The 15,583-nt window shown below is 33.6% G+C and overlaps 1 protein-coding gene across 2 annotated transcripts in view; it reads right to left on the reverse strand.

Moving 5' to 3' along the window:
• The window catches only part of SOS2 (SOS Ras/Rho guanine nucleotide exchange factor 2), a 94,202-nt gene that overhangs the window by 27,486 nt on the left and 51,133 nt on the right, over positions 1–15,583 (reverse strand). For both annotated transcript variants that reach the window (XM_045822131.1, XM_045822130.1), the window contains exons 9-13: positions 8,213–8,340; positions 7,076–7,731; positions 6,625–6,706; positions 5,307–5,429; positions 1,268–1,371 (exon numbers count right to left, since the gene is read on the reverse strand). In XM_045822131.1, the coding sequence (XP_045678087.1) occupies positions 1,268–1,371; positions 5,307–5,429; positions 6,625–6,706; positions 7,076–7,731; positions 8,213–8,340 (1,093 nt within the window). The remainder of the gene's footprint in view (positions 1–1,267; positions 1,372–5,306; positions 5,430–6,624; positions 6,707–7,075; positions 7,732–8,212; positions 8,341–15,583) is intronic.

Consider the following 15,583-nt stretch of genomic DNA (forward strand, 5'->3'; position numbering starts at 1 on the left):
ATAGGATTTGAATGAGATCTACACATTGCAATGTCAATATAACTCAAGTCTCCTTTAATTTCTCATTTTGCTTTTAATTTATTTTTTACTCGGTGGTGTTCCTCCAAGTCTGAATCTTTCCAATTCTGTCCCTGTGGTGTCACTGCCATGTTTCTCTGTCCCTGTATTTTCTGTACATCAGACACAAAGACTTGATCTGATTCAGGATCAACTTTTGATATGAATACTTGCAAGAATATTTCCAAAGTAGGTAAATAAAGTCCAGTTTCTTCTCTTTTTATGATGTTACTAGGAGTTTAGAAATGGTAATATTCTGGTTCTAACACTCCTTGTTTACTTCTTAGGTGTAATACTTCTATTAAAAAAACTTGCGCACATCAATTATTTGATTATCCTGAGTTATGTGTATAGAAAAAGCCTTTAGACATTAACTATTGACATTAGCATGATTTACTTGTTTTACTCTAATACCTGTGTATATTTTAGAAGCTTCTTAGATCACATACATCTAATGTTCCCATTAATAATATTATTTAAATTTAGTATTATAAACAATTTTAAGGTACACAAGAAAAAATGTATCTTAAACATCTCAAAATTGAAACAAAGCAATCATATTCTCTATTTTAAGTAAAATTCCCCTTAAAGAACAAGTAGATGAATTAAGCTAGGCTTAGTTTTAGTATTCTTAATTAAGGCCTTATACTATCAGAAAAAACAGAAATGTTCTTAACTGAATAACATACATTTGATGACACATTTGTTTAAATGTTCATGGCCTACAGTTTTATTTCATGGGCTGTGTTCTGTAACTTCAGGTAGGAAATACCTATCTTTCAGGTACCAAAAATGCACTAAAAACTTTCCTAGAAGAAGTAAACATTATTTTTAAAGGTGTTAACTATTCAAAATGAAAGAATAAAGTTAAGGAGAACCAAGAAACAGATAAAATTATACAAATATTTAATTAGTTGAAGGAATGGCAACACTAACATGAGATAAAATTGAAAGGCTTAAATTTCTTTAAAAAGACTTTTGACTTTCTTTAAAAGAAAGGTTCTCTTAAAAAACTTGAAAAGGCAAGGTTCTGGGACTTCAGCTGGCTCAAACATACAGGAGCTCCTTAGAGTCTATAAAAATCATTCCAAATGTTATCTCATTTTTTACAAAATGAAAACCAGTTTAGCTTCTTAAATTAAAAGTCACATAAATTTAAAAATAAATTCATGTGCAACATAAGATTCAATCAAACCTTTAAACAATATACCTCTTACACTTGAAATGAAGGATTCTAGCCTTTCAAGCAACTCCAAATCTCTTTCAAAGTCATAGAAATGGTGTTCAACCCAGTGCCGAAATACATTTAGGATCCTGATAAAATGGGGGAAAAAACACATTTTAGTAAAACCTAAGCATTCAATTACACTTCTTTTACTTCTCTAATACCATGGTGACAGTTTTATACAAGGTCTGTACAGAAAGTATCCAGCTGTGCAATATGAAAAATAGACATTTATTGAAAATGCAAACTTTGTACATAGGACAATGATGCCTCAGTCTCCTTCAAAGTATGCACATTGGGACCTCACATAGTTCTCCCAGTGTCTCTTCCATTGTTCAAAATACTATGTAAAATCCTTTGTTGGAATCGCCATCAGCTGCCCTGTCACATTTTCCTGAATCTCACTGATGGTCTGAAATCTCTTCCTTTTCAAAGGTGATTTCAGTTTTGGGAAGAACCAGAAGTTGCAGAGTGCCAAATCTGGGCTGTAGGGGGTCTGAGTCATCTGGGTGATTTGATGTTTTGCAAAAAAATTCTCCAGGCCTTCCAGAATGTGGATCATTTTCAACAGACTCTTGACTATCTTTGAAACATTTGTACCACACTTTTATTTGCACTGCACTCATTGCATCATTCTTTAAAGCTTTCTGAATCCAAATAGTTTCCACAGAGGAATGTTCAAGCTTAATGCAAAATCTGATAGATTCATTGCTCTACTCGTTAGTTTTGAATGTGACAGCCACACAGTACAAATGCTCACTCAAGGGTGTCTACCGCCCCCAAATGACTAATACAGTGAAGTCATAGTTGTTCACACATGCCCATTCCAGTCCACTCTCCTTTGCTGTCAGGTTACACCGACATCACACAAACTGTTCTTGTTATATTAACAATGGCTGCACTTCTCCTGGACACACCTTGTATACAAGGCCATTTATAACACTTAAAAGTCTGTAATTTGTATTTAATTGATATCTTAAATGCTTCAATGATATGAAGATAGGAAATCTCCAGAATGTTTATTATTTAAAAATTATACTTTAAAAAATTTTATAAGCATAAAAACTATACTTAATTACCCATTTATGTTCTGGAAAAATACCTTTCCTTTATTGATATGTACAACATTCTTCCTTTATATTATACAAAAACAATTTTTAAGTGTTTCTATTAAAAAGGATTTAAGATCTAAATTTTTATATATTTTTCATATAAGATGGAAAATCAACCAAGATTTATTGTATTTGGTTCTAAATTCAAGTGCTGTCATTAAATTTGTATATAATTGACAGGTATATCCATATTCTCTTATTTTATTTCAAAAGACAAAAATATTTTGGAAAGTGCTAGTTTATTTTGCAGTACCACAAATATATTACTTATAACCTTCCAAGTAGAGATTTAATCAATCCATACAAATATAACATTCCACTCTCCACCAGAGACTTATACGGTAAATTAATTAGATTATCATTTTCCTTCATTATTTTAGTAAGTGACTATTTCTACTTTTTATTGAACTTAGTAGTAATGACACTGGTTAATAAAAGTATATATGTTTCAGGTGTACAGTTATATAATATGTCATCTGTACACTGTACTGTGTATTCACCATGCACCCCACCTTAAATCTCCTTCCATCACCATCTACCTGCCCCATGCTCTCTTCTACCTCCCCTCACCCCATTTTCCCTCTGGTAATCACCATATTGTTGTCCATGTCTATGAGGTTTTTCTTTTTTCTCAGTCCCTTCACCTTTTTCATCCCAGTTCCACAAGTCACTCCTCTCCAACAGCTGTCAGTCTGTTCCCTATTTACAAATCTTTTTCTATTTTGTTTGTTAGTTTATTTTGTTAATTAGATTCCACACATGAGTGCAATCATATGGTACATATCTTTCTCTGACTGGCTTATTTCACTTAGCACAATGTTGTCCAGGTCCATCCATGCTGTTGCAAGTAAGATTTCCTTCCTCTTTAGTGCCAAGTATTATTCCACGGCTATTTTATCCACTCACCTACTAATGACCACTTGGGCTGCTTCCAAATATTGGCTACTGTAAATAATACTGCAATGAACTTAGGGGTACATATATTCTTTTGAATTAGTGTTTCAAGTTTCTTCAGATATATTCCCAGAAGTGTAACTGCTGAGTCATAAAGCAGTTCCATTTTTAATTTTTTGAAGTAACTCCATTCTGCTTTCCACAGTGGCTGCACCAATCTGCATTCCCACCAACAGTGCACGAAGGTTCCCTTTTCTTCAAATCCTCACCAGCACTTGTTTTTTTCAAGGTTAGCTTTCTTCTCCCCCTAACTAACAGACAATAGCTTTTCTCGAAGACTATGAAAATTCTTTAAATTCCAAATCTTTCTTTGCTATTGGAACTAAAAGCACCTTAGTCATTGAGTGCCTGGTTAGCTCTGTGACTTAAAGAATATTTCAGGATATCACAAAACTGTTAACTTCTAGTTTACACTAGGTGAATTCAAATAACTGCTTCCATTTCTTCTCCTTCCTAGTTTCTACAGCATCCAGAATAGTTTAAACATTATCATGTAAGAGGGAAAAAAATCTCATAAAATCTCATAATTAAAAACTCCAGCTCATCAAAAGGTAGTATTAAGAAAAGTAATAGGCAAGCCACAGATTTGGAGGTGACATTTGTAAAACATTTGACAAAAGACTGGAATCTAATCCTACTCAATACACTACAACAACTCAATAATAAGTAAAAAAACTCAAAAAATATAAGACTTGAATAGATTCTTCACAAAATTAGTATGAATAGCCAATGAGAGACAATAAAAAGTTCTCAACATCATTAGTCATCAGAAAAATAACAAATTAAAACCAAAGAGAGATACCACTGCACCCCACTAATGTGGCTGAGGAATAAAGGTTGACATCATTAAATGCTGATGAGTATGTCAACTACAACTCTCATACACTGATGATGAGAGCATAATATAGTATAATCACTTTGGGAAAAGATGTTGCAGCTTCTTTTAAAATTAAATATATACCTACTCTATGACCCTACCATTCCACTCTAAGCTATTTACCCAAGGTACTGTATGAAAAAATATATTCACAAAAAAACTTGTAAAATAAAGTTCACAGCAGTTATATTCATAATAATCAAAAACTAAAAAAAAAACCAGGTGTTCTTCAATGGGAAAATTAATGAAACAAACTGTGGTATACTCATGTAATGGAACACCACCTCAGCAATAAAAAACAACAAATCACTGATATAACCAACAACATACTCAAAAACATGTTCAGTGAAAGAAGTCAGATACAAAAGAGTACATAAGAATCAATTTATATGAAATTCTAAAATATATAAAATTAATCTATGTAGGAAGACAAATACTGCTTTGGGCAATAAGAACAAAAATTTATTAGAATGGGCAGGGCATAAAGGGATTTTCTGGGGTGATGGTAACATTTTATATCTTGAAAGGAATTTGCATTAGAGAGATGTATTTGTTAAAATTTAACCGAAGTACACTGTATACACAATTTAGAACAAAAGAATAATAAATATCATTAATGACATGCAAATTAAAGTATTTAAGGAGAAGTGTACTTTGAAATATATTCCCCAAATTAGATCAATGGACCAAGAGAAGAATGATAAATGTATAGACAGATGATAAAATCAGTAGAGCAAATCAATAAGCCCAAGATTACTCATTACAATGAGACATGAAGAAAACAGTGGGGGTAGTTGCCAGTAGGTAAACTCACATGCAACTTTATAAATTTTACTTAATAGGTTCCTTGGTCTGTAAGCATATCACATGCCAGATATCTGATGCAAATAACATATTTTAATAATTAAAATTCTTCAGGGTATTTAAGAGTAGCTTCATATGCAAAGAACTTTGGAAGTTTAACCTAACTGCTAGGAGGTTACCAACAATACCAATACCTGAATTAAGATGTAAGAACTTTTGTGCTAATCATATATTAAAAATTAAACGGTATATAAACAATATAATATTCAAGCCAAACCTAAGTTGTACTGGTTGGACATATTCCTTGCGAAATCTTTTAAGGTCTGCACTAATTGGTTGTTCGCCTTTCTCTGCTGCCAATTTATCTGCTTCAGTAGGTTCTGGCTCTGGAATTTCAAATCTAAGAAAAGCAAAATGAGAGAAATTTTTCATTGTTTTTACATAAGTGAAAATAATTTCAAATACCACAAGAAAAATATTTTAACTAAGCCACCTTCCTTCCTACCATTTATGTAAAAAGTACAATTAGTGATAAACTTCTGTTAAAGCATTACATACTACAAAAAACTGCCCTTCAGCTATATAGTAGTAAGGTTTTATAGTCTTTTATCAAAATTAAGCTTAATAACTAGCACTTAACACAGAAAAGATCAATGAAAAAGATCCAAGAAAAAAATCTTTAAGGAATATAACCTCTTTAAAGAATGTAACAGAGATGGCTAATCTAATAATTTATCTTTAATATTTATTTTTTAAATGTAAGTAGACATAAATTTTCTGAAATAAATGAATATAAATCCAAAAAAAAGATCCAAACTGAATTTTAAACAATATTTAAAGTTTTTTTTGTAAAGCAAAGACCCTTTTTTTTAGATTTTATTTATTTATTTTTAGAGAGGGGGAAGGGAGGGAGAAAGAAAGAGAAATACAACTGGAAATATTTACAGATAAAATACATTGTCTAGGATTTACTGCAAAACACAGTTGTCTCTCAGTACCCAAAGTGGATTGGTTCCAGGACCCCAGCAGATACCAAAATCCACTGATGCTGGAGTCCCTTAGTTAGCCCTGCATATCCTCAGATATAGACATGGACAAGGAGAACAAACACAAGGATACAGAAAACCATCCTAATCCTGGGGTTAGGATGTTGAAGTGGTAGGAAACAGATGACATATGAGTTAATAATTACCAAAGTTAAGATGATTGATAAATGGAGTTATATTTTCCTATTTACTCTTGTATATATTTTGAAATATTCGATAATAAGAAGTTTGTTTTAAAAGTAAAAAAGTCTCTTTTAAGGAAGTATTGTTTTATTGTACAGAAAACAATTTCATTAAGATACATAGTTTTCTATCCTTTCTAAAACTGGGTTTTTCTGATTTCCACAATAAATATTGCTAATCACTGTTATAAACAGGGTTTCAATTTAAGCACACTGTTTAAAGTGAACAGAAATACTGCTAATTTAATGCCAAATAAATTATGCTCAAAAACTACTTCAGTACATACTAGGTACCAAGTGCTTCACAAGAAACAAAACTTAACTTTTTATAAAATGTTAATATAAGTAAAATAAACATTTTTCTTACCGTTCAATCAGTAAGCTTAGAAGTTCCTGTGGTTTACAAAATGAACGATATGTAGTAAGAAAAGTACGAACAAAATTGGGATCTGCAAAGGTAAAGCATAAAATAGGTTGCATGTTCAGTTTATTCAGCATATTTTGGAGGCCTTACTTCTGTTTCATTTTTATTCTGGTTTCTCCCACTGTGGCTCTTCCTGCCAATATCAGTATTTCTTGACAAATGAGGGTTATTTCAAATTCAAGATTTATGAACACACAATTTCATGAATATTTAATTGTTAATGAAGTTAACATTATATTTTAGACATGTTTAATTAGTTATTACTTTTGATTCTGCAATATTCTTTCATATTTTAGAGGCAATCATTTTTTCCAGACCTCAGATGTTTTTAAATATTCATGGAAGCTTCTAGCTCCTCGGCCCTAGATAATCCCTTGTAATGAGTTTCACGTACCTGCATACATATGATATGTCAGTCTTTCAATTAACTTCACCACCGTTCCTCCTTTAATAATGGGGATTCCACTTCTACTTGGCAAGTTGTCTTCAAAAACAATGTTTTCCTCAGAGTCTTTTACCACAAAACGATACACTTCAGGACTTGGTAATCTCAGTGGTTGCTCATTTTCTTCTTTCAATAAAACTGAATCTAACATTCGATCTAGAGTACTACGATAATGAAGAGAAATAAGTGCTGCCATCCAATTATTTTTCTCTTCTGCAGACTTAGCAGCAAATATTACGCTGTTTTCGTCTTTGGATATCAATTCAAATGCATGTTTGTACTCACAACTATCTTCTTTATCACATATTTGTGTTTTTCTCATGATGAATTTTTCTTTTAATCTGTATTCTGCACTACTATAACCTGGAAGGCGTGACTGGCTATGATTGGGTTTGCAGCTAATCATTAAGCCATCAAAGAGGAAAATATGCCGTTCATGTTTAGCACCAATTCTTGTCAATGGACCTTCCATAATAAATTCATTACAACACTGTCCAATATCTTTGCCTTCCCATCCATCTATGTTTTTCTGAATTTCATTCATTTTTTTAATAGCCAAATGCTTGCTTCTTAACTGACGGTTATAAAAAGGGCAGACAGGATCCCTAAAAGAGAAATACCAAGACAAATTTAGCTTACTCAATAGCTAAGCAACCTTAAATTCTTTAAGTGTAAACTACCTCAAATCAAGTGACAAAAATATTAAATGACCAAATTCTAGATTTTGCATGCAGCATTTAATTTCTTTGACTAACTTTGCCACTACATGCCTCATTAGTGTGAAAGAGAAGTACTAGAGACTCTATACTTCATTTCTATTGCCATAACAATTAAATGGCAAATAATCCTATTCCTTATAGAAGTTACACAAAATTATTAAATATCTTTTAAAATTTGATTACATATATCTTATCAATATTACAATGACAATTTTAAAAGACTACAAGACCAAAATAAAAATGTAGAACAGAAGTATAACTGGCAAGAATGCAACTATCACCATAAATAATACTTTTTGAGAAAACTAGGCATCAGATGTAAGAGAAGTATGCAGAAGCATTCGTATTTTCAACAGTTTGGAATTACCCAGGTCGGCGTCGAGGTGAATATTGCTTGTAAATTCGGTCCATACTACCTTGGAGATTCATGAGAGCAGTAATTGCTTGATTTAAACATTCTCTGTCCTCTTGTTCTTCACTACATGCTTTCAATTGCTAGGAAAACCAAAAAGAAAAAATAAACCTGCATTGTTCAATTTTTTACCTTCTCATAATTAGAGGAAGCAGCAATATTATAACTCTAAATGACTCTTAAGTATACTTAATAAAAGCAGCTATAATTTTATGTAATTATGTATACCTCCTGATCCCTCAAACCAACCATCCTTCTACAATACAGATATAGAGTCCTTTAACTATAGTAATCAGGAAAAAAAAAATAAGGAACTGTAATAACCATGTGGACATTTTCCAGATATATGAAAATACATGCAAAATATGAAACTTAAAAGTGACTTTTATTTGTTAATAACTATTAGTAGAGAAAATAAGATAAACACACTAATTATTTCATATTCTTTTTTTTAATCCTCATACAAGGACATGCTTATTGATTTTAGAGAGAAGGGAAGGGGAAGGAGAGAGAAAAGGAGAGAAATATCAATCGGTTGCCTCTTAAAAGCACCCTGACTGGGATCAAACCCACAACCTACGCATGTGCCCTGACCAGGAATCGAACCTGTAACCTTTTGGTTTATGGGACAACTCTCCAACCAAGTGAGCCACAATGGTCAGGGTTATTTTATATTCTTTAATAATTAAATTCTTAAGTTTTAGAGATTTCCAAGAGCTTGAGTATCATTGTTAAACAACAATCAATTGCTAACTTTAGTACTTCAATCCTTTGTAAACTTTTCTGAAAACAGCATCTTACAAAAACTTCAAGTGATATTTTTTAAATGTAAAATTCAACCATTTTAGTAAATATCAAGAAACCATGAAAGTTAATATTCTACCTTATGAATCCTTAGAAATAAGATTTATAAACTGCATTATTAATCTTCACAACTCTGGCTTTATTGTATTTATCCAAAAATTTCTCTTGTATTTCGCCCTCAAAATGGAAGAAAATTTACCTTATAATAAATAATTCAGCCCAGGCTGGTGAAGCTCAGTAGACTGAGCATCAGCCTAGGAACCAAAAAGCTGCTTGTTCAATTCCCAGTCAGGGCATGTGCCTAGTTTGCAGGCCAGGTCCCCCGTTGGGGGCTTGCAAGAGGCAACCAGTTGATGTTTTTCTACATCTCTTTCTCCCTCCCTCCCCTCCCTCTAAAGATAAATAAAGAAAATTAAAACAAAATTTTTTCTTAAAAATATAATTCAGCTTGAATGAATTAAATTTGTTTGACAGAAGAATTCAAAGTGGAGCATTATATAGATATAGAAAGCATATGGATACAAATACATATTTATACAAGATCCCAGGAAAATTATAATCATTTCTTTTAGAAAATTAAAAAAAAATAAATCTATTTCAAGATCTTAAATTACCTTACTAGAAATTTTGTGACAAATTTTACTTCTATTCCAAGAGCAACCTGAAAACAATTCAGCAATGGTTCCCCTTCCTTAGCAAGGAACTGAATTGAGTACTAGGTCCATTGCCTCTCATTTCTATGACTTAGAAATTATTCTCTATATGGAGCACAGAGTCATTTGGTATTTTTCAAGATATTTGCAATAGTATTTCTATCAAAAGATTTGCATTATAAATGAGTGATTATCATTAAAAGTAAAACCTTAATATCTAGATTAAGAGACAAAAAACTGAGAAGATGAAGGAGAAAGAGACAAAATACAAAATATCATTCTAATCATTTAGCACTTGATCATTCTAATTTCTAAAGGTGAAAATTACAATCAAATCACTTATGCTGTTATAAAGATTTCTTACAGAGTTTTCTCAACTCTACTCTAAAATGATTCCTTAGTAAATAAGAGTACCGATAGTATAAAATAATTATGTTTTTTTATTCTCACTGTTTTTGTTGATTCAAACTTCCAAATTATCACTAATAATGACATTCTATCAAAATGAGAACTGCTTTTCAATTTAGGTGTATGAGGATACTAAATTTCCTCTGTCTACTTGGTCTTCAAGCTACTCAAACTCTTCCACATAAATGATCATGTCATTTCTAAATATCCATGGAATTATTACAGGCCATCAAAGGAAAATAAAACTTCAGGCTATTTAAAGCACAGGATTTTCTGGTGATAGAAGTATAAAATGGGGAGGCATAGGTGGATGCACGGTACCTCCACGCACAAGCAAGATTAGAACAACAACAATTTAGAGGCAGAATAACACCCAGAACTGACAGAATTTATCTGAATGGAAGTCGGACAACCAAGAAGTTGAAGTAGACCCGTTCATCTAGACCGGTAGGAGGGGTGGAGACGAGCAGCTGGGCGCCAGTCGCGGCACCTGGAGAAGGGGGAGAACTGGGCGCAAAAAGCAACCGGGAGCGCGTAAGGCATCTGGGGTGCACAAGATTGCAGCTGGCAGACCCAGTGAGGCGGTGATTGTGGACCGGGGCAGAGCGCACAACCCAGGATCCCAGGGAAGGAACTGAGGTCCTGGGAAAACAGAGCTACTGCCATTGTTCCCTACTGCTCCAGCTCCTGCTCCCGCCCCCACCCCCACATACCACATCACAATCTAGTGACTGGGGTGCCCAGCCCCAGTGAACACCTAAGGCTCTGCCCCTCACCGTAACAGGAGCGACCAGACCAAAAAAAGAGAGAGAGAGATATGTCTCAAACATAAAAACAGATCAGTGCCCCAAGGCTCATCCTTTTGAGCGACCAAGAAATAGCCAATCTATCAGATGCACAGTTCAAAACACTGGTGATCAGGAAGCTCACAGAATTGGTTGATTTTGGGCACAAATTACATGAAAAAATGCAGGTTACATAAAAGAGATGAAGGAAGATACACGGAGAACCAATAGTGATGGGAAAGAAACTGGGACTCAAAACAATAGAGTGGACCAGAAGGAAGAAAAAAACAACCAAGCGGGAAAGAATGAAGAAATAAGAATTCAAAAAAATGAGGAGAAGCTTAGGAACCTCCAGGACATCTTTAAACGTTCCAACATCCGAATTATAGGGGTACCAGAAGGGGAAGGGGAAAAGCAAAAAATTGAGCACGTATTTGAACAAATAATAAAGGAGAACTTCCCCAATCTGGCAAAGGAAATAGTCTTCCAAGAAATCCAGGAAGCTCAGAGAACCCCAAAGAAGTTGGACCCAAGAAGAAACACACCAAGGCACATCATAATTACAGTAGCCAAGGTAAAAATGAAGGAGAGAATCCTAGAAGCAGCAAGAGATAAGGGGACAGTCACCTACAAAGGAGTTCCCATCAGACTGTCAGCTGATTTCTCAAAAGAGACCTTACGGGCAAGAAGGGGCTGGAAAGAAATATTCCAAGTCATGAAAGACAAGGACCTCTATCCCAGATTGCTCTATCCAGCAAAGCTCTCATTTAGAATGGAAGGGCAGATAAAGTGCTTCTCAGATAAGGTCAAGTTAAAGGAGTTCATCATCACCAAACCCTTATTTTATGAAATGCTAAAGGGACTTATCTAAGAAAAGAAGATAAAGAAAAAACATGTAGAGTGAAAGGACAGCAAACTCACAATTATTAACAACCACATCTAAAGCAAAACCAAAAGAAACTAAGCAAACAATTAAACAGGAACAGAACCACAGAAATGGAGGTCACATGGAGGGTTAGCAACAGGGGGGTGGGAGGAGGAGAGAGGGGGAAAAGGTATAGAGAATAAGTAGCATAGAATGTAGGTTGAAAATAGATAGGGGGAGGGCAAGAATAGAACAGGAAATGTAGAAGCTAAAGAACTCATAAGTATGACACATGGACATGAACTAAGGGGGGCGGAATGTGGGTGGGAGAGGAGGTACAGGGTGGAGGGGAGAGAAGGGGGGAAATGGGACAACTGTAATAGCATAATCAATAAAATATATTTAAAAAAAGAAATGGAAGAGACTATGTCAGAGTATACCACAGGAAACTTTGTTTTGTGTGTGTGTGTATGTATGTACAGTCATAATGTTACATGTATTTCTTCCTGTGGATCATTTCTACTGTATAACATACACAGGGTGATTCCCACAGAATAAGTGCTCTAAATATCAATAAATGGGCCATTTTCTAAAATATCTAAGCCCTGTGAATCCTACTAATTAAGTCATTTGCTTACCAAGAATCAGCAGTATATGTTCCCAAATGTTTATGGCAGTTGTGCTTATGTTCTAATAATGTAATTACATATTATATAAGTCAAAGCAATGTAAGTATAAAAAATGATATATATGTAGAAACAATCAAATAATTTTAAAGGCAAGTCTCTCTAAAAAGGTATAGGAACAACAAATGTAAAAGATTTGAAAGAATAATAAAATCCTAGGTTTCTGCTCTAAGATTGTTTTATAAGCACCTTCAAGTTCATGTATCATCTAAAGGAAAAGGAAAATAGAAATCATAGAAAATAATTTTGTGACTTAAGCCACAAAGATTTGTATTCAAAGAAAAGATTTTACCCTAAGTCAGCAGATTAGCACATAAATACATAAAAATTTTCATTTGCAGGGGTTTGTGTGTGTTTTTATTAAAATAAAATATATATGAGTCAATTTTATGATTCTTTGCTTTATTTTAATTAACTGACCAACAACTAGTCCCAATCACAATGGCTCAGACTAGTTGGAGTCCAATGATTAACCAGTGATAAAAGAAGCTAGGGCCCCAGGAGGAGTCAGACCATCATAGTTGGTATCTTGATTTTACATGCAGACCTTGGGGATTTCTTTATCCTCACCTGAAGATATGTTTTTATTCACTTTAGAGAGAGAGGAATGGGGGGAGGGGAGAGAGAGAGAGAGAAACATTGATGTGAGAGAGAAACATCCATCAGTTGCCTCCTATATGCACCCCGACTGGGGATTGAACCCACAACCTTTTGGTGTACTGGACAACGTTCCAACCAACTAAGCCTCCTGGCCAAGGCAAAAAGCACATGGATTTTAAGAACTAAACATCCAGATGGGGAGAAATAAAAATCTTCAATTACAGAACCAAACCAGGATTTTTAAATGTTGGAAAATATTGGCAACTATAACACTATAGCTAGGACATCCAATTAAACAGGAACATTACCTAAAAATTTTTAGGAATCCAAATATACATCTGGAGCTGCCAATGTGTTATTCATAGGAAGCCTGCAATCCTTCTTCTAAGTCCTTATGGATCCATTAGTCTCCATGGAAATATACACAATCAAGTTGCTTATCTATTTGTGTACAAAAGCTAGTGAGCTCCAATACCACACATTATGGGTTATAAGATGTCATAAAAAAGAATTCTTGAGGTAGGCATTCATTAGAAATCAACAAATAAATACCTTACCTAGGATGCCTACAACATATAGAGTTATTCTGGCTTTTATTTTAATATTATTACTAATGAGTTAGAGAAAGTCTGAACAGATTTTCTGAACCAGCAACCTGCTATACTCAAGGAGAGGTAGAAAATGCTCAAGCAAAAAGATGCCTTGCTTATAAAAGAGCAATAAAAAAGTTGGAGAAGAAAATTTTACTGAGCAAAATATGTTGAAATTATTGTACTACTGAAAAGGAAAATAATCTGAAAGGAGGCAAAAATCCTTAGATGTTAGCTGGAATCAGTGAAGATCAGTAGCTATGATGTAGAAAAATGGGAATGGAGAGTCCTCAGAAAATCTTCATCTCTTCATACACCTATCTGGGATCTTAAATATTAAGGGAACGTGGATATGAAACCTAAAGAGGAAAAAGAAACACTGGAACTCTGATCCCTGTCCAAAGGCAGCAGATTCTCTTTTATAACTAGGTAGTATTATTTTACAACTTCGAATAATGAACAATAAAGGGAAATCACCCATCGCTCATTAGGGACACTATAACCCTCAGAATAAATATGGAATATACTCAGGCTTAATTAATGTACAACAAGAACAAACAGAAAAGTGGAATGCAAAGACAAACCACATAAAATACTTAAAATGGCAAAAGACTTAAATAACTACACAAGAGATTATCCAAAAGGCCAATAAGCATATTATACCCAAGTTCACTAATAATGAAGGAAATACAGATAAAACCATGACAGATGATTACAAATATACCAGATGACAGAAATTTAAAAGGATGAAAATATGCATAAAGAGACATGCATACATTCTGGCTGGAGTGTAAACTATACAATAGACTTTGGAAACTGCTTGGCATTATCTATTAAATCGGAAAAGATGCATACCCTGTGACCGAACAATTCTATCCCTGAATACATACTCTGGAGAAATAAAATGCATGCACATGTGCACCAAGAGATTTTTCAAGAAAGTCCATAGCAAGTGTTATCAGTAATAGCAAAACACTATTAAGCAACCAGAAACAAATAAACAATTAATGGTTTATTTAAAATGAAAGAAAATTAAACTAGAACATACAATAAATCTTACACATATAACTTTGAGAGAAGATATAAGATGGAAAAATATATTAAATTTGTTCTAATTTATATAAAATTCAGAAACAGGCCATATATATGTATATATGTACACACGCATATACATTTATATACATAGCTACACACATACACACATATATACATATATTTTAGTGATATATACATAGGTGATTAAACTGGAAACAAAAGCAAGAAAGAAAGTGCCATTAAAGTCAGGGTAGTGGTTTACTTCTGATGTGTTTACATATTATATTTATTTATTATATAACACATTCATATTTGTATTACACTTTTTAACTACATCTTATTGTTTATGCTATTACAGTTGTCCCAAATTTCCCCTTTGCTTTCCTCCATCCAGCCCCCCTACTCCCTCAGGTAATCCTCACACCGTTGTCCTTGTTCACAGATTCTGCATATTCTTTGGCTACTCTATTCCTTACACTGTACATTACAACCCCATAGCTATTCTGTAATTATCTATTTGTACTTCTTAATCACCACACTTCTTCACCCATTACCCCAGGCCCCCTCCCATCCAGCGACCATCAAAACTTTCTCTCTCTGATTCTGTTTCTGTTCTGCTAGTTTATTTTGCTTTTCAGATTCAATTGTTGAAAGATATTTATTGTCATTTTATTGTTCATATTTTTGATCTTCTTAAAGATCATTTAAAATTTCCTGTCATACTGGTTTGCTAATGATGAACTCCTTTAGCTTTTTTTTTTGTCTGGGAAGCTCTTTATCTGTCCTTTAATTCTAAATGATAGCTTTACAGGATAGAATAATCTTGGTATACGTCCTTGTTTTCAATACTTTGAATATTTCTTGCCAGACCTTTCTTGCCTGTAACGTTTGAGAAATCAG

Source organism: Phyllostomus hastatus, unplaced genomic scaffold (assembly GCF_019186645.2).
Source record: "Phyllostomus hastatus isolate PE091 unplaced genomic scaffold, TTU_PhHast_1.1 phas_scaffold_501, whole genome shotgun sequence".
Taxonomy (NCBI): Eukaryota; Metazoa; Chordata; class Mammalia; order Chiroptera; family Phyllostomidae; genus Phyllostomus; species Phyllostomus hastatus.